We start from the raw sequence: 18,770 nt of genomic DNA, 5'->3' as shown, positions 1-18,770 counted from the left end.
ACACTGGTGATGTCACAGCTGCTTCCCTCATGGAGGCACACTGGTGAGGTCACCGCTGCTTCCCTCATGGATGCACACTGGTGATGTCACCGCTGCTTCCCTCATGGATGCACACTGGTGATGTCACCGCTGCTTCCCTCATGGATGCACACTGGTGACGTCACCACTGCTTCCCTCATGGATATACACTGGTGATGTCACCGCTGCTTCCCTCATGGAGGCACACTGGTGATGTCACGGCTGCTTCCCTCATGGATATACACTGGTGATGTCACCGCTGCTTCCCTCATGGAGGCACACTGGTGATGTCACCGCTGCTTCCCTCATGGATATACACTGGTGATGTCACGGCTGCTTCCCTCATGGATATACACTGGTGATGTCACCGCTGCTTTCCTCATGGAGGCACACTGGTGATGTCACCGCTGCTTCCCTCATGGATATACACTGGTGATGTCACGGCTGCTTCCCTCATGGATATACACTGGTGATGTCACCGCTGCTTCCCTCATGGATATACACTGGTGATGTCACCGCTGCTTCCCTCATGGATATACACTGGTGATGTCACCGCTGCGTCCCTCATGGATATACACTGGTGATGTCACCGCTGCTTCCCTCATGGATGCACACTGGTGATGTCACAGCTGCGTCCCTCATGGATATACACTGATGATGTCACAGCTGCGTCCCTCATGGATGCACACTGGTGATGTCACCGCTGCTTCCCTCATGGATGCACACTGGTGATGTCACCACTGCTTGCCCTATGGATATACACTGGTGATGTCACCGCTGCTTGCCCTATGGATATACACTGGTGATGTCACCGCTGCTTACCCTATGGATATACACTGGTGATGTCACCGCTGCTTACCCTATGGATATACACTGGTGATGTCACCGCTGCTTACCCTATGGATATACACTGGTGATGTCACCGCTGCTTACCCTATGGATATACACTGGTGATGTCACCGCTGCTTGCCCTATGGATATACACTGGTGATGTCACCGCTGCTTGCCCTATGGATATACACTGGTGATGTCACCGCTGCTTGCCCTATGGATATACACTGGTGATGTCACCGCTGCTTGCCCTATGGATATACACTGGTGATGTCACCGCTGCTTGCCCTATGGATATACACTGGTGATGTCACCGCTGCTTCCCTCATGGATGCACACTGGTGATGTCACCGCTGCTTGCCCTATGGATATAGACTGGTGATGTCACCGCTGCTTGCCCTATGGATATACACTGGTGATGTCACCGCTGCTTCCCTCATGGATGCACACTGGTGATGTCACCGCTGCTTGCCCTATGGATATACACTGGTGATGTCACCGCTGCTTGCCCTATGGATATACACTGGTGATGTCACGGCTGCTTCCCTCATGGATATACACTGGTGATGTCACCGCTGTGGCCCTCATGGATATACACTGGTGATGTCACCGCTGTGGCCCTCATGGATATACACTGATGATGTCATGACTTCCTTTCTATTTCACCAGCAAAATGGGAAAATCCATTCTCCTTCCAAGGGAAGCAGCGAAAAAGTTTCCAGGTGAACCAAATAAAAACCCCTCAGGTTCCTATGATGCATCGAGTGGGTCAGTACAAGACTTTCAAGGACAAGGCGCTGGGCACCATAATGGTCGAGGTCCCCTACAACGAGCACCATGTTCTGCTTCTTATTATGCCGGAAAAAGGAAACTTTGATTTACTGCAAGTTAAGTTATCTGCAAAACTCATAGAGCACTATGTATCACAGGCGCGGACCAGGTAAGTGATGGCCCAACCAGGCACAAGCCGTGCCGCCATACTGACCACGGAGAAGACCGCTATAATACCTCTATGTTCTATGTTTATGCTCAGTCTAGTGGATCTCTACCTGCCGGAGATAATGATAGAACAGCAAATCAATGTGGAGTACGCGCTGCTGCACATGGGGGTAACACAAGCGTTCAGTGACACGGCCGAATTCTCCAGAATCTCCGAAAAACCAGGACTGAAAGTGTCCAGAGTAAGTTATATTCTTGTATATAAGGCAGTATTATAGTAGTTATATTCTTGTACATAGGGGGCAGTATTATAGTAGTTATATTCCTGTACATAGGGGGCAGTATTATAGTAGTTATATTCTTGTACATAGTGGCAGTATTATAGTAGTTATATTCTTGTATATAGGGGACAGTATTATAGTAGTTATATTCTTGTATATAGGGGACAGTATTATAATAGTTATATTCTTGTACATAGGGGGCAGTATTATAGTAGTTATATTCTTGTATATAGGGGGCAGTATTATAGTAGTTATATTCTTGTATATAGGGGACAGTATTATAATAGTTATATTCTTGTACATAGGGGGCAGTATTATAGTAGTTATATTCTTGTACATAGGGGGCAGTATTATAGTAGTTATATTCTTGTACATAGGAGCAGTATTATAGTAGTTATATTCTTGTACATAGGGGGCAGTATTATAGTAGTTATATTCTTATACATAGGGGGCAGTATTATAGTAGTTATATTCTTGTATATAGGGGACAGTATTATAATAGTTATATTCTTGTACATAGGGGGCAGTATTATAGTAGTTATATTCTTGTATATAGGGGGCAGTATTATAGTAGTTATATTCTTGTATATAGGGGGCAGTATTATAGTAGTTATATTCTTATACATAGGGGGCAGTATTATAGTAGTTATATTCTTGTATATAGGGGGCAGTATTATAGTAGTTATATTCTTGTACATAGGGGCAGTATTATAGTAGTTATATTCTTGTATATAGGGGGCAGTATTATAGTAGTTATATTCTTGTATATAGGGGGCAGTATTATAGTAGTTATATTCTTGTACATAGGGGCAGTATTATAGTAGGTATATTCTTGTATATAGGTGAAATATTATAGTTGTTATATTCTTGTATATAGGGGCAGTATTATAGTAGTTATATTCTTGTATATAGGTGAAATATTATAGTTGTTATATTCTTGTATATAGGGGCAGTATTATAGTAGTTATATTCTTTAGTATTATAGTAATTACATTGTTGTATATAGGGGCAGTATTATTACATTGTTGTGTATAGGGGCAGTATTATTACATTGTTTTATATCGGGGCAGTATTATTACAGTGCTGTATATAGGGGCAGTATTATTACATTGTTGTATATAGGGGCAGTATTATTACATTGTTGTATATAGGGGCAGTATTATTACATTGTGTATATAGGGGCAGCATTATTACATTGTTGTATATTGGGACAGTATTATTACATTGTGGTATATAGGGGCAGTATTATTACATTGCGTATATAGGGGCAGTATTATTACATTGTTGTGTATAGGGGTAGTATTATTACATTGTTGTGTATAGGGGCAGTATTATTCCATTGTGTATATAGGGGCAGTATTATTACATTGTTGTATATAGGGGCAGTATTATTACAGTGCTGTATATAGGGGCAGTATTATTACATTGTTGTATATAGGGGCAGTATTATTACATTGTTGTATATAGGGGCAGTATTATTACATTGTGTATATAGGGGCAGTATTATTACATTGTTGTATATAGGGACAGTATTATTACATTGTGGTATATAGGGGCAGTATTATTACATTGCGTATATAGGGGTAGTATTATTACATTGTTGTGTATAGGGGTAGTATTATTACATTGTTGTGTATAGGGGCAGTATTATTCCATTGTGTATATAGGGGCAGTATTATTACATTGTGGTATATAGGGGCAGTATTATTACATTGCGTATATAGGGGTAGTATTATTACATTGCGTATATAGGGGCAGTATTATTACATTGTTGTGTATAGGGGTAGTATTATTACATTGTTGTGTATAGGGGCAGTATTATTCCATTGTGCATATAGGGGCAGTATTATTACATTGTTGTATATAGGGGCAGTATTATTCCATTGTGTATATAGGGGCAGTATTATTCCATTGCTGTATACAGGGGCAGTATTATTGCATTGTTATATATAGGGGCAATATTATTACATTGTGTATATAGGGGCAGTATTATTAGATTGTGTATATAGGGGCAGTATTATTACATTGTGTATATAGGGGCAGTATTATTACATTGTGTATATAGGGGCAGTATTATTAGATTGTGTATATAGGGGCAGTATTATTAGATTGTGTATATAGGGGCAGTATTATTACATTGTGTATATAGGGGCAGTATTATTACATTGTGTATATAGGGGCAGTATTATTACATTGTGTATATAGGGGCAGTATTATTACATTGTTGTGTATAGGGGTAGTATTATTACATTGTTGTGTATAGGGGCAGTATTATTCCATTGTGTATATAGGGGCAGTATTATTCCATTGTGTATATAGGGGCAGTATTATTACATTGTTGTATACAGGGGCAGTATTATTGCATTGTTATATATAGGGGCAATATTATTACATTGTGTATATAGGGGCAGTATTATTAGATTGTGTATATAGGGGCAGTATTATTACATTGTGTATATAGGGGCAGTATTATTACATTGTGTATATAGGGGCAGTATTATTACATTGTGTATATAGGGGCAGTATTATTAGATTGTGTATATAGGGGCAGTATTATTACATTGTGTATATAGGGGCAGTATTATTACATTGTGTATATAGGGGCAGTATTATTACATTGTGTATATAGGGGCAGTATTATTACATTGTGTATATAGGGGCAGTATTATTACATTGTTGTATATCGGGTAATTTCTGATCTCTTGTTGTTTTCTTTAGATTTACCACAGAATTCTGGTTAAGATTGCTGAGAACGAGACCGAGTCCAGCGGGGCGGAGGTCACACATGGCGTTACTCTTTCCAAAGAATTTGAGTTGACATTTGATCGCCCATTTGTCACCCTGGTTTACTGTAAGCGGATGAAGACGGTGCTGTTATTGGGGCGGGTGATGGATCCTTCTCAGGGGTAACTTTTCTCCATTGAATCCTTCATACAGGAGAGGACCCGAGTTGTTTTTTGACAAAATAAAAAAAAACGTTTCCTCCTCCTTCGTGTTGTGCACTTTGTGACTTTATTTGCTAGAGATCAGTTTATACAGGTTTTATATGTGGTTTTGACCCATCATTGACACAATTCCGGGGGACCACAGCAGAGGGGAGCGTAGTAAAGGGGGGGCACAGGACAGTGACGGTTAGTGAAGTGGTGGGGGGCAGGAGCAGAGTTAGGGGGAGAATAGAAAGTCTGATTCTTATTATTGCTGTCCATTCTGGTTTGTGTCTGCTGCCCCCAGTCTTCATATTATCCCCGGCCTCTGAATTCACCCCCGGCTGAGACTCTCTGACCTCCTCCTGGTCACTCCGGGTCTATACCATGAGGGGATGATGATGGGTACATCTGGAGACGCAGGGCTGTGATGACCGAGGTGTAATGCACAGCACAAATGTCCAGAAGTGACCGGCCGGTGACAGCCGCCGCTGATTACAGCTGAACGCCCCTTTATAGTTCACCCCACTTCCTCTTCACTCACATTTGCCCTTTCTGTCTCATCCTCACCCTCCCGCACTGTCCCCAAACCCAGCTCCCTCCAAACAACTGCCACATTCAATATGCTTTATAGACAGAACCAAAATACAATTAGTGCTGCCAAATAACTGTCTCCCCTCCCTCTAACCCCGCCTGACCTCACCTGCTCCTAAACCTCCGAACGCCCCTACTGACACACAAAACAGGCCGGCCGCTCCCCTCCTCTCCTCTCCTCTCCCCTCCTCACACCTCCTCCCCTCTCTCACCTTTTCCCACCTCCTCCCCCTCTCTCACCTTCTCCCACCCTCCTCTCCTCTCTCCTTCTCCCACCTCCTCCCCTCTCTCCCCTCCTCTCCTCTCCCTCCCCTCCTCTCCTCTCCTCTCTCTCCCCTCCTCTCCCTCCCCTCCTCTCCCTCCCCTCCTCTCCTCTCCTCTCTCTCCCCTCCTCTCCTCTCTCTCCCCTCCTCTCCTCTCTCTCCCCTCCTCTCCTCTCTCTCCCCTCCCCTCCTCTCCTCTCTCTCCCCTCCTCTCCCCTCCCTCCTCTCCTCTCCCTCCCCTCTCCCTCCCCTCCTCTCTCCCTCCCCTCTCCCTCCCCTCCTCTCCCTCCCCCTCTCCCTCCCCTCCTCTCCCTCCCCTCTCCCTCCCCTCCTCCTCCCCTCCTCTCCTCTCCCTCCCCTCTCCCTCCAAACAACTGCCACATTCAAATTCAAATAGGCTTTATAGGAAGAACCAAAATACAATTAGTGCTGCCAAATAACTGTCTCCCCTCCCTCTAAACCCGCCTGACCTCACCTGCTCCTAAACCTCCGAACGCCCCTACTGACACACAAAACAGGCCGGCCGCTCACCTCCTCTCCTCTCCTCTCCTCTCCTCTCCCACCTCCTCCCCTCTCTCACCTTTTCCCACCTCCTCTCCTCTCTCCCCTCCTCCTCTCTCTCCCCTCCTCTCCTCCCTCTCCCCTCCTCTCCTCCTCTCCCCTCCTCTCCTCTCTCTCCCTCCTCTCCTCTCTCTCCCCTCCTCTCCTCCCTCCCCCCTCCCTCTCTCCTCTCTCCCCTCCTCTCTCCCCCTCTCCTCTCTCCTCTCCCTCCCCTCCTCTCCCTCCCCTCCTCTCCCTCCCCTCCTCCCACCTCCTCCTCTCCTCTCTCCCCTCCTCTCTCTCCCCTCCTCTCCTCTCCTCTCCCTCCCCTCCCCTCTCCTCTCTCTCCCCTCCTCTCCTCTCCTCTCTCCCCTCCTCTCTCCCCCTCTCCTCTCTCTCCCCTCCTCTCCCTCCCCTCTCCTCCTCACCTCTCACTCCCTCCACACCACCCTCCTCTCCTCTCCCTCCCCTCTCCTCCTCTCCCTCCCCTCCCCCTCCCCTCCTCTCCTCTCCCTCCTCTCCTTCCCCTCCTCTCCCCTCCCTCCCCACTCCCTCCCCTCCTCTCCTCTCCTCTCCTCTCCACTCCCACCTCCTCCCCTCTCTCACCTTTTCCCACCTCCTCCCCTCTCTCACCTTTTCCCACCTCCTCCCCTCTCTCACCTTTTCCCACCTCCTCCCCTCTCTCACCTCTCCCACCTCCTCCCCCTCTCCTCTCTCCTTCTCCCCACCTCCTCCCCTCTCTCCCCTCCTCTCCTCTCTCTCCCCTCCTCTCCTCCCTCTCCCCTCCTCTCCTCTCCTCTTCCCTCCTCACACCCCTCCCCTCTCTCACCTTCTCCCACCTCCTCCCCTCTCTCACCTCTCCCACCTCCTCTCCTCTCCTCCTCTCTTCTCCACCTCCTCCCCTCTCTCCCCTCCTCTCCCCTCTCTCCCCTCCTCTCCTCCCTCTCCCCTCCTCTCCTCCCTCTCCCCTCCTCCCTCTCCCCTCCTCTCCTCCCTCTCCCCTCCTCCCTCTCCCCTCCTCTCCTCCCTCTCCCCTCCTCTCCTCCCTCTCCCCTCCTCTCCTCCCTCTCCCCCTCCTCTCCCCCTCCCCTCTCCCTCCCTCCTCCTCCCCTCCTCTCCTCTCCCTCCCCTCTCCCTCCAAACAACTGCCACATTCAAATTCAAATAGGCTTTATAGGAAGAACCAAAATACAATTAGTGCTGCCAAATAACTGTCTCCCCTCCCTCTAAACCCGCCTGACCTCACCTGCTCCTAAACCTCCGAACGCCCCTACTGACACACAAAACAGGCCGGCCGCTCACACTCCTCTCCTCTCCTCTCCTCTCCCACCTCCTCCCCTCTCTCACCTTTCCCACCTCCTCTCCTCTCTCCCCTCCTCTCCTCTCTCTCCCCTCCTCTCCTCCCTCTCCCCTCCTCTCCTCCCTCTCCCCTCCTCTCCTCCCTCTCCCCTCCTCTCCTCTCTCTCCCCTCCTCTCCTCTCTCTCCCCTCCTCTCCTCCCTCTCCCCCTCCTCTCCTCTCCTCTCTCCCCTCCTCTCTCCCCCTCTCCTCTCTCTCCCCTCCCTCCCCTCCCCTCCTCTCCTCCCCTCCTCTCCCTCCCCTCCTCCACCCACCTCCTCCCTCCTCTCACCCCTCCTCTCTCCCCCTCCCTCTCCTCTCCTCTCCCCTCCCCTCCCCTCTCCTCTCTCTCCCCTCCTCTCCTCTCCTCTCTCCCCTCCTCTCTCCCCCTCTCCTCTCTCTCCCCTCCTCTCCCTCCCCTCTCCTCCTCTCCTCTCTCTCCCTCCTCTCCCTCCCTCCTCTCCTCTCCCTCCACCTCCTCCTCTCCCTCTCACCTCCCCTCCCCCCCTCCTCACCACACCCTCCTCTCCATCCCCTCCTCTCCCCTCCCTCCCCTCTCCCTCCCCTCCTCTCCTCTCCTCCCTCTCCTCTCCCACCTCCTCCCCTCACTCACCTTTCCCACCTCCTCCCCTCTCACACCTTCCCACCTCCTCCCCCACTCACCTTCCCACCTCCACCCCTCTCTCACCTTCTCCCACCTCCTCCCTCTCCTCTCTCCTTCTCCCACCTCCTCCCCTCTCTCCCTCCTCTCCTCTCTCTCCCACCTCACCCCCCTCCACCCCTCCTCTCCTCCCTCTCCCCACCTCTCCTCTCCTCTTCCCTCCTCACCACCACCACCCCCTCTCTCACCTCTCCACCTCCCCCCTCTCTCACCTCACCCCACCTCCACACCTCTCCTCTCTCCTTCTCCCACCACCTCCCCTCTCTCCCCTCCACTCCCCTCTCTCCCCTCCTCTCCTCCCTCTCCCCTCCCTCCTCCCTCACCCCACCACCCCTCCCCCTCCTCTCCTCACCTCTCCCCTCCTCCACTCCCCTCCTCTCCTCCCTCTCCCCTCCTCTCCTCCCTCTCCCCTCCTCTCCTCCCTCTCCCCTCCTCTCCTCCCTCTCCCCTCCTCTCCTCTCTCCCTCCCCTCACCTCTCTCCCCCCCCCCTCCACCCCACTCCCACCCCACCCCCTCTCCCTCCCCTCTCCCTCCCCTCCCCTCCTCCCACCTCCTCCTCCCTCCTCTCCTCTCTCCCCTCCTCTCTCCCCACCTCCTCTCCCCTCTCCCCTCCTCTCTCTCCCCTCCCCACCTCTCCCCCCCCCCCACCCTCCTCTCCCCTCCTCTCCCCCTCCTCTCCTCTCCCCTCCTCTCCTCTCCTCCACTCCTCTCCTCTCCCCTCCACTCCCCTCCCTCCCCCTCCTCTCCCCTCCCACCACACCCCTCCTCACCCCCCCCTCTCCACCACTCCTCACTCCCCTCCTCTCCCCCACTCCTCTCTCCCCACCTCTCACCCCCTCTCCCTCCCCTCCTCCCTCTCCCCTCCTCTCCTCTCCCCTCCTCCCTCTCCTCTCTCTCCCCTCCTCTCCTCTCCTCTCTCCCCTCCTCTCTCCCCTCTCTCCCCTCCTCTCCTCTCCCCTCCTCTCTCTCCCCTCCTCTCCTCTCTCTCCCCTCCTCTCCTCTCTCTCCCCTCCTCTCTCTCCCCTCTCCTCTCTCCCCTCCTCTCTCCCCCTCTCCTCTCTCTCCCCTCCTCTCCTCTCCCCTCCTCTCCTCTCCCCTCCTCTCCTCTCCCCTCCTCTCTCTCCCCTCCTCTCCTCTCCCCTCCTCTCCTCTCCCCTCCTCTCCTCTCCCCTCCTCTCCCCTCCTCTCCTCTCCCCTCCTCTCCTCTCCTCTCCCCTCCTCTCCCCTCCTCCCTCCCCTCTCCTCTCTCTCCCCTCCTCTCCTCTCTCCCCTCCTCTCTCCCCCTCTCCCTCTCTCCCCTCCTCTCCTCTCCCCTCCTCTCCCTCCTCTCCTCCCCTCCTCTCCTCTCACCCCCCCTCCTCCCCCTCCTCTCTCTCCCCTCCTCTCCTCTCCCCTCCTCTCCTCTCCCCCCCCTCCTCCTCTCTCCTCCCCTCTCCCTCTCTCTCTCTCTCTCTCCCCCTCCTCTCCTCTCCCCTCCTCTCCTCTCTCTCCCCTCCTCTCCTCTCCTCTCCTCTCACCCCCTCTCCTCTCTCCCCCCTCTCCTCTCTCTCCCCTCCTCTCCCTCCCCTCTTCCTCCTCTCCCCTCCTCTCCCCTCTCTCCCCTCCTCTCCTCTCCCCTCCTCTCCCCTCTCTCTCTCCCCTCCTCTCCTCTCCCCCCCCTCTCCCCTCCTCTCTCTCCCCTCCTCTCCTCTCCCCTCCTCTCCTCTCCCTCCTCTCTCCCCTCCTCTCTCTCCCCTCCTCTCCTCTCCCCTCCTCTCTCTCCCCCTCTCCTCTCTCTCCCCTCCTCTCCCTCCCCTCTCCTCTCCTCCTCTCCTCTCCTCCTCTCCTCTCCTCTCTCTCCCCTCCTCTCCTCTCCCCTCCTCCTCTCCTCTCTCCCCTCCTCTCTCTCCCCCTCTCCTCCCCTCTCCTCCTCTCCTCTCTCTCCCCCTCCTCTCCCTCTCCTCCTCTCCTCTCCCTCCCCTCCTCTCCTCTCCCTCCTCTCCTTCCCCTCCTCCTCTCCCTCCTCTCCTTCCCCTCCTCTCCCTCCCCTCCCTCCCCTCCTCTCCTCTCCTCCTCTCCCCCTCTCCTCTCTCTCCCCTCCTCTCCCCTCCCCTCTCCTCCTCTCCCCTCCTCTCCTCCCCTCCTCTCCCTCCCCTCCTCTCCCTCCCCTCCTCTCCTCTCCCTCCTCTCCTTCCCCTCCTCTCCCCTCCTCTCCCCTCCTCTCCCTCCTCTCCTTCCCCTCCTCTCCCTCCCCTCCTCTCCTCTCCCTCCCTCTCCTCCTCTCCCTCCCCTCCTCTCCTCTCCCTCCCCTCTCCTCCTCTCTCTCCCCTCCTCTCCTCTCTGTCCCCTCCTCTTCTCTCCCCTCCTCTCCTCTCTGTCCCCTCCTCTCCTCTCTGTCCTCTCCTCTCTGTCCCCTCCTCTCCTCTCTGTCCTCTCCTCTCTCCCCTCCTCTCCTCTCTCTCCCCTCCTCACACCTCTCTCCCCTCCTCACACCTCCTGTCCTCTCTCTCCCCTCTTCACACCTCCTCTCCTCTCTCTCCCCTCCTCCCTCTCCCCTCCTCACCTCTCTCTCCTCTCTGTCCCCTCCTCACACCTCCTCTCCTCTCTCCCCTCCTCTCCCCTCCTCACACCTCCTCTCCTCTCTCTCCCTTCCTCACACCTCCTCTCCTCTCTCTCCCCTCCTCACACCTCCTCTCCTCTCTCTCCCCTCCTCACACCTCCTCTCCTCTCTCTCCCTTCCTCACACCTCCTCTCCTCTCTCTCCCCTCCTCACCTCTCTCTCTCCCCTCCTCTTTCTCTCCTTTCCCTCTTTCCTTCTCCCACCTCCTCACCTCTCTCTCTCCGTCTCCCACCTTTTCTCTTCTCTCCTTCTCCATAGCTTACAACAATCACACTCTTCCCAATGAAACCCTCCATCGATGCGACCTCTACTACCAGCTATTACCCCATGTCGCTGCTCCCGTTCGCTTCCAAACTCCTCACACTATGTCCATGCTGAACTTTCCTCCCACCTCTCATGTAATTCACTGACAACAATCCGGCTTTCGTCTACACCACTCCACCGAAACTGCCCTGACCAAAATTACTAGTGACTTACTGCCAAAGCTAACAGTCACTTCTCTGCACTCCTCGTTCTAGACCTGTCCTCAGCCTTTGACACTGTCGACCTTGCCCTCTCCTAGATCTCATACATCTTTTAACGGCATTTTTAGAGTCTCCCGCTTCCATTCCACCTCCTCATCCTGTCCTCTGTGTCGGCGTCCCTCAAGGCTCTGTCCTGGGCTCCCTACTCATCTCCATCTATACCTTTGGCCTGGGACAACGCATAAAGTCCCATGGCTTCCAGTACCACCTATATCATCAGCAGATGACCCTCAGATCTACCTCTCTGGCCCAGACGTCACTTTTGTGCCGCTCACAATCCCAGAGTGTCTATTGGCCATAGCCTCATTCTTCTCTCGCTTCCGAAAGCTCAATGTGGAAAAAACAGGACTCATCCTCTTTCTCCCATGTCACTTATCTCCCCTACCTGATCTATCACAATAAATGACACTAGGCTCTCCCCAGTACCCGAAGTCCGCTGCCTCGGAGTAACCCTTGACTCTGCCATGTCCTTCAACCTGCAATCCAAGCTCTTACCCCCTTCTGCTGCCTCAAACTCAAAAATATTTCGAGAATCTGTACTTTTCTCACCTCCTAATCTACAAAAATGCGAGTGCATGCCCTTATCATCTCCCACCTCAACTACTGCAACAGCCTCCTCTGTGGCCTCTAACACTCTTGCTCCTCTCCAGTCCTTCCTTAAATCTACTGCTCAACTAGTCTACCTCTCTACTCCTCTGCTTCTCACCTCAACAGATCCCTTCATTGGCTCCAAAATCCCCAGCGTATACTCTTGAACCTATCACTGACCTACAAAGCCGTCCATAATCTGTCTCCTCCGTATATTTCTGAACTAATCTCCCGATATCTTCCAACACGTAAACTCTGGTCCTCCCAAGACCTCCTTCTCTGCTAAACTTATCCATTCCTCATCCAACAGCCTCCAAGACTTCTCCTGAGTATCCCCTATCCTTGAACTTAAAAACCCATTTCTTCAAGAAAGCTACAGCCTGCAATGACCTCAGTGTCGCCTCCCCACCACCGGAGCTGCCGCCTCCCCACCACCGGAGCTGTCGCCTCACCACCAGCGAAATTTCCGCCTCACCGCCACTGGAGCTGCCACCTCACCACCACCAGAGCTGCCGCCTCCCCACCAGCGGAGCTGCTACCTTATTACCATCAGAGTTGCCACCTCACCATCCCTCATCACCACAGGATCTGCCGCAAACACCCCCCCCCCACCAAACCTACTTTCTCCTCCCCATTATCCTGTATAATGTAAGCCCCCGAGGACAGGGTCCTCTCCCCTCTGTCTACTGTAATCTATATATGTATTTTGTATGTAACCCCTTCTCATGTACAGCACCATGGTGTCATGATGACTATGTCATAGCGGGGAACCGGGGCTCCTCAGCTGTCCCTCAAGCTAGGGAGCCAACAGGAGTGTGAAAAACATACAGAAAAGACAGACACGGGAAAAAAAAAAAACTCTGTCACACAGCACACACACAAAGGTAAAGACAATAAGAGGTTCAGGAGGAAAAAAAAAGAGGAGGAAGGAAGCTTTAGGAGTAATTCCACAACTGCACCAAGCAAAAAGCAGAACTTTCACCAGTAAGTCTGGGACACCAAAGCTCACAGACCAAAATAGAATAAACTATAGCTGGCATGCGTGGAAGGATTCAACCAGCATAAATAGGAGGGGAGCAGATGTGATAGGCCTCTCCACAACATGTGACCAAAGGAGCAAGCAGAGATTAACTCTTGCTAGCCTGCCTATGAGTCAGCACACAGCAGGTTGATGCCCAAGTCTGCCTATGCTGATCCCAGAAACCATTGGGTGGAGTGTCAGAATCTACAATCTGAACAGCGTCGAACGCCGCCATGACAGTCGGCAAAGATTATGCAAGACTCCTGGAATCAATGGTGCTCTATACAGAATAATAATATTGAATTGCCTGTAGACAGGCACAATGACTAATTTATATTGTTATTGGGAGGTGCAGAGGGGATATATATTAATATATATTGATGGATTATTGCATATTTATGGCCAGCGGTGCAGTAAAGGACATGTACGCAGGTATTTATGCAGATGGAGTCTGTCTGGGCTTCGTGTGAATAGGGGCTGTAGTAAGGGGTTTGTATAACTACAGGGGATAATGGGCGAGGGTCTGCATACATGGTGGTCCAGGTCTCCTCTGGGGTCTGCACTAATGGAGGAGGCTCTGGGGCGTCTGCTTCGCGGGTCTGGTCTGGATGAGTTTAGTGGGGTCCTCTGTATTATCAAAGTATTTGTGACCTAAATAAATGGTTTGGGCGTATTACAACAAACCACGTACTCCTTTGTTCGCCCCTTTTCAGAGTCTCCCCGTTGTCAGTAAGTTGTCAGCATCTTGGGACGTCCCTTCCGGGATGTGTCCACATTGTAGCGGTTCTATAACATGGGTGTGATGTTGTCCTCCCTCCACATCCGAGGGCCGGACCCTCGATTCCGGGAGGCCGCTGACATGGACGTGTGGGCATCGGTTAATCAGTACAGGAGTGGAGCCGGGATGGACTACACTTTGGATTGTCAAATATTGACCCGGACACGGGACGTTGGTCTTTAGTCTCAGATTCTGGGGATTTGGGATCCGGCGATTCAGACAATGGGTGAGTGTTACCTTTACACGGCAGTCATTTATTTTTATACTGAATGTGTAAAAAGATGATTGATGTTACTTTATCCACAACTTGTATCTGCTCCTTATAATGAGGTGAAGCCGGCTCCATAGATTGTATATAAACCACCATCTACAGTCAACACGAGCCGACCGCAGAGCATTACAACTCCTAACATGACCCAGACATATTACACGTAGAACACTAGAACTCCCAGCATGCCCGACCACGGGACACGATGACAATAAAGTGCAATTCTTGTATTTTGCTTTAGGAGGCTCCGCCATGAGACGGGCTCTGCTCTTCCTTCTTCTCGGGGTTTGTTTGGCTCATCGTGAGCACAAGTCACAGAACGACAAACGTGACGCTGATGGATCAATTCATCTTGTGGATCATCCCCTGGAACGATCTCCTCGGAGCTCGGATCAACTTGATGGATCTCCTCCACGCTCAGACCATCAAGATGGATCTCAGCACCGCTCGGATCATCATCTAGAGAGATTTCCTCCACGCTCAGGTCATCTAGGTTCATCTCAGCGCCGCATGGATCATCTTGATGGATTTCCACCACGCTCAGATCATCAAGATAATTTGGACAGATCTCCTCCACGCTCAGATCATCAAGATGGATCTCAGCGCCGCTCGGATCATCAAGATGGATCTCAGCGCCGCTCGGATCATCAAGATGGATCTCAGCGCCGCTCGGATCATCAAGATGGATCTCAGCGCCGCTCGGATCATCAAGATGGATCTCAGCGCCGCTCGGATCATCAAGATGGATCTCAGCGCCGCTCGGATCATCAAGGTGGATCTCAGCGCCGCAAGGATCATCAAGATGGATCTCAGCGCCGCAAGGATCATCAAGATGGATCTCAGCGCCGCAAGGATCATCAAGGTGGATCTCAGCGCCGCAAGGATCATCAAGATGGATCTCAGCGCCGCAAGGATCATCAAGATGGATCTCAGCGCCGCAAGGATCATCAAGATGGATCTCAGTGCCGCAAGGATCATGGTCTGGACAGATCTCCACCACCCTCGACTCATTTCCCGGACTCCTCCAATGACACCAGTGATTTTTCCGCGATCCAAATCTCACAAATGAACGGTAACTTTGGATTTAACCTCTACAGAAAAATTGCTAACAAGCACGACCACAACATCTTCATCTCTCCGCTCAGCGTCTCCTTCAATCTCGCGTCATTAATGGTTGGTAGCCGAGGAGAAAGCTACGACGAGCTCCTGACTGGTCTGAACTGGGAGGCCCTAAAGACCAGTAAACGCCCCGACCAGTTACCGAACCTGCTGAAGGAGCTCCGAGACGGAATCATGAGAAGTGATGGCTACGACCTGGAGCTGGGAAGTCTCTCCTTCGTCCACCATCTGTTCCCCCTCCACGACGCGTTCATCAATGACACCAAGGACTATTTCGACATGGACTTCCAAAGTGTTGACTTCGACAATCGAGAGGCTAAAAACATCATCGAAGACTTCATAATCAAAAAGTCAAAGGGGAAAGTGACCGAACTCCTGGACGAGATCGACCCCCAGACCAAGATGATACTTCTCGACTTCATCGCATTTAAAGGTATTGACCAATTATTTAACAATAAGATGTAATGTCCTACAGGTGCTCTGCCGGATCCCTATGAAGCTCACTCTCACTTTTCTGGTTCCTGTACCCAAGAATAATGGCATCTTTTGAGTAGAGCGTCTTCTCCATGTTCCTTGAGGACATTCATTCCAGCAAAGAAGAGATTTAATTCCAATGATAACAATAAGGTAGTGGACTTCCGTGTCAGGAAGTGTTGTCATAGGATCACAAGTAGAGAAGCTTATCTACCTGTCATTATATTAAAGTGAGGGGGATGGTCCATATTAAGGCCCCTTCAGTCTTAAGGATACCTTAAAAATAAGCAGATCATGGGTTTTCCCAATAGTTTGATAAGTGATCATGGGGGGGGGGGATGTTGGCTCTTGGTTTGAGGCTCCACTCTGCTCTCCCCCCACTATAGCTAAGGCAGCCATGTTTTTCCAAATCTGGACAACTCCTTTTGTAACATTTTTTGGATTCCTCCTCTTCACATCGGCTTTTCTTATTATTACAGGTAAATGGAAGGTTCCCTTTAATCCGGACTCGACAAAGTCTGATTCCTTCTTTGTGAACAAGTACAATTCGGTGAAAGTGCCGATGATGTACAAGACGGATGAAGTGGCCTCCATGACTGACAATTCACTGTCCTGCACGGTGCTGAACCTCCCGTACAGAGGGGGCGCTCACATGCTGGTCGTCATGCCGGTAAAGGGGGGAGACTTCGACGTATTAGAAGACAAATTATCCATGGAGCTTGTTACGACTTGGCTGGAGAAAATGGAGAGCAGGTAGGGAGCGCTCCCTCTGTGTCCTGGAAGCAGAGATCTAGGATGCTGTATGATTTAAGGGGGGTATTTTAAAGTCATCTGGTGCCACCACCATTACTGGAAAATGTGTCCCTATGCCACTGATGTGGATTATTGGTGGTCTCCAAACCCTGCACAATTTTATGGAGGCTGCCATTACTCCAGCTGGTATTGATAATTTGTGGTCCCTCCTTGGTTGTCTGTCTCCTATGACCCTGCTGACATTGGGGGTGCATTCTTGCTCTTCCGTGTGAAGGCTCTGCATAAAGCACCCTCGATCTCTGCCGCCTCCACCGTGACCACCGGTGATCTTCCACTGTTAGTGATGTGCCATCGTAGCCGATCAGCCAACAGATTATAATATTTCACATTCGCCGCCAGGGAAACCGATGTTTTCTTCCCCAAATTCCGACTGGACCAGAAGTACAAGCTGAAATCTTCCCTGGAGGAGATGGGCATTCGGGAAGTCTTTACTGGGAAGGCGAACTTCACCGGTATGACCGACGAGAGGAACCTGAAACTTTCCGAGGTACGTACCATACATCACCCAGATCTGATCTGTGCCCAAGAAGCCCTAGAACTGGGTACCCCTAACATGTCTGTAGGGATAGTATTGGACCCCACTACTCCTAATGTGATGCCCCTCATATTCCACAAGATCCACCCTCTTTGGTAGAATATTGCCGGACCTCCGATTTGTGACTCTACAATGGAGTTCTTTCTTTATAGCCCCTTTCACTGACCCATAAAGAAGGTGACATGTAGACCCCTATGGTGAGGTATCTGGTGGGGGGCTATATCCTGGCATGGTCCATGGTCTATAAAGGTCCCCTCAACGCTCCAGGGATGTCCCCACTGCTATCCGTAGACGTGGACAGGCTTCAGGCTGTGGAAACCGTTGGTGTTTTCCCCCAAAGTCATCAACCAGAAACGACAGATCATCCCTGAATCGCTCCGACTGATTCCCAATCTCGTGGTTTCCAGATTACGCAGCGAGCCGTGATGGACGTAGACGAGATCGGGACTGAAGCGTTAGCCGTCACCGAGACAAAGATGGTGGCCTACGTCTTTCCCTTCACGATCCGCGTCAACAATCCCTTCATGTTCATGATCTTCAATGAAAACTACAAATCCTTACTGTTCATCGGAAGAGTTAACAACCCCTCCGAATCCTAACACCACGTGGAGGGGCTCTGCCCACAGAGGCAGAAGACTTACCTGTTCTTGTTGTTTCTTCTTAAAGGGTATGAACACTTTTGCACCCAACTTTTATTATTATTATTATTATTATTATTATTGCTCCAAAGGATCTAAAATAAAGAAAGGAAACGTCATAGCAAATAAGATTGAATTAAAAATCTCCTGGCTGTTTTTTTTTTTGTCTACAGCTCCTATGTGAAACCTATGTGTCTCCATGGTAACAGACAACAAACAAGCCTTGTGTAGTCTGATCCTACCGTCAAGTAGTGGAGGCAGAAGGAGTCTGTGACCTACACAGTAAGGCCTCCTTCACACGTCCGGAAACAGAAACCACGTAGACCCATTAAATTCAATGGGTTTCGTCATATTGATCATATATCCGCATGTCCCACGCAGCGACATCAGTTTCTGGCAGACAGCACGGATGTCACACGGACCGCACACTGATGTGATTCATGTGACATCAGTGTGACACGTACCGGAGGATAACCAAGTCACTGAAAAAAAGAGGATTTTTATACTTGCCTGTCTCTGGCGCTGCTCTTGCTTCCGGGTCCGCTCATTAAGCCTCATGAATATTCACTGCACTGACTGCGGACCGGAAGCAACAGCAGCACCGGAGACAGGTAAGTATACAGTTCATGCTGTCTGTGTGCTATCTGGATGTCACACGGATGACACACACACACACACACACACACACACACACACACACACACACACACACACACACACACGGAACCCCACAACAGACTGTGCAAATCACGGACGTGTTAAGGGGGCCTAAAGAAGAGAGTAAAACAGCAAGACAAGACTACACAGGGACGCATAGGAGCTGTGGACCCCAAACGGTGGAAAGTTTGTAATTATAAACTTTTGCAAAGTTGTTTTGTATTTTTGGAACAGCAAAATTGCAAAAGTGCACACACCCTTTAACAGTAAACAATGAGCAAAAAACTTTTTCTTTATAGCTTGTTTTTTTTTTGTTTTGCAAAGTTGCTTCATTTTATACATGCTGAGCCCATCTTAAATAGTTGCA

The 18,770-nt window shown here is 51.0% G+C and overlaps 1 protein-coding gene across 1 annotated transcript in view; it reads left to right on the top strand.

The window, feature by feature from the left end:
- Positions 1-17,789, top strand: part of LOC142258144 (uncharacterized) — a 29,323-nt gene extending 11,534 nt beyond the window's left edge. Inside the window, exons 2-8 of the mRNA XM_075330623.1 lie at positions 1,519-1,789; positions 1,883-2,030; positions 4,788-4,975; positions 14,335-15,719; positions 16,240-16,513; positions 16,913-17,060; positions 17,516-17,789. Of these exons, the coding sequence (XP_075186738.1) occupies positions 1,519-1,789; positions 1,883-2,030; positions 4,788-4,975; positions 14,335-15,719; positions 16,240-16,513; positions 16,913-17,060; positions 17,516-17,707 (2,606 nt within the window). The 3' untranslated portion in view covers positions 17,708-17,789. The remainder of the gene's footprint in view (positions 1-1,518; positions 1,790-1,882; positions 2,031-4,787; positions 4,976-14,334; positions 15,720-16,239; positions 16,514-16,912; positions 17,061-17,515) is intronic.
- The last annotated feature ends 981 nt before the right edge of the window (positions 17,790-18,770 follow it).

The sequence above is a fragment of the Anomaloglossus baeobatrachus genome, chromosome 12 (assembly GCF_048569485.1).
Source record: "Anomaloglossus baeobatrachus isolate aAnoBae1 chromosome 12, aAnoBae1.hap1, whole genome shotgun sequence".
Classification (NCBI taxonomy): Eukaryota; Metazoa; Chordata; class Amphibia; order Anura; family Aromobatidae; genus Anomaloglossus; species Anomaloglossus baeobatrachus.
This window is presented reverse-complemented; position numbering and strand designations above follow the sequence as displayed.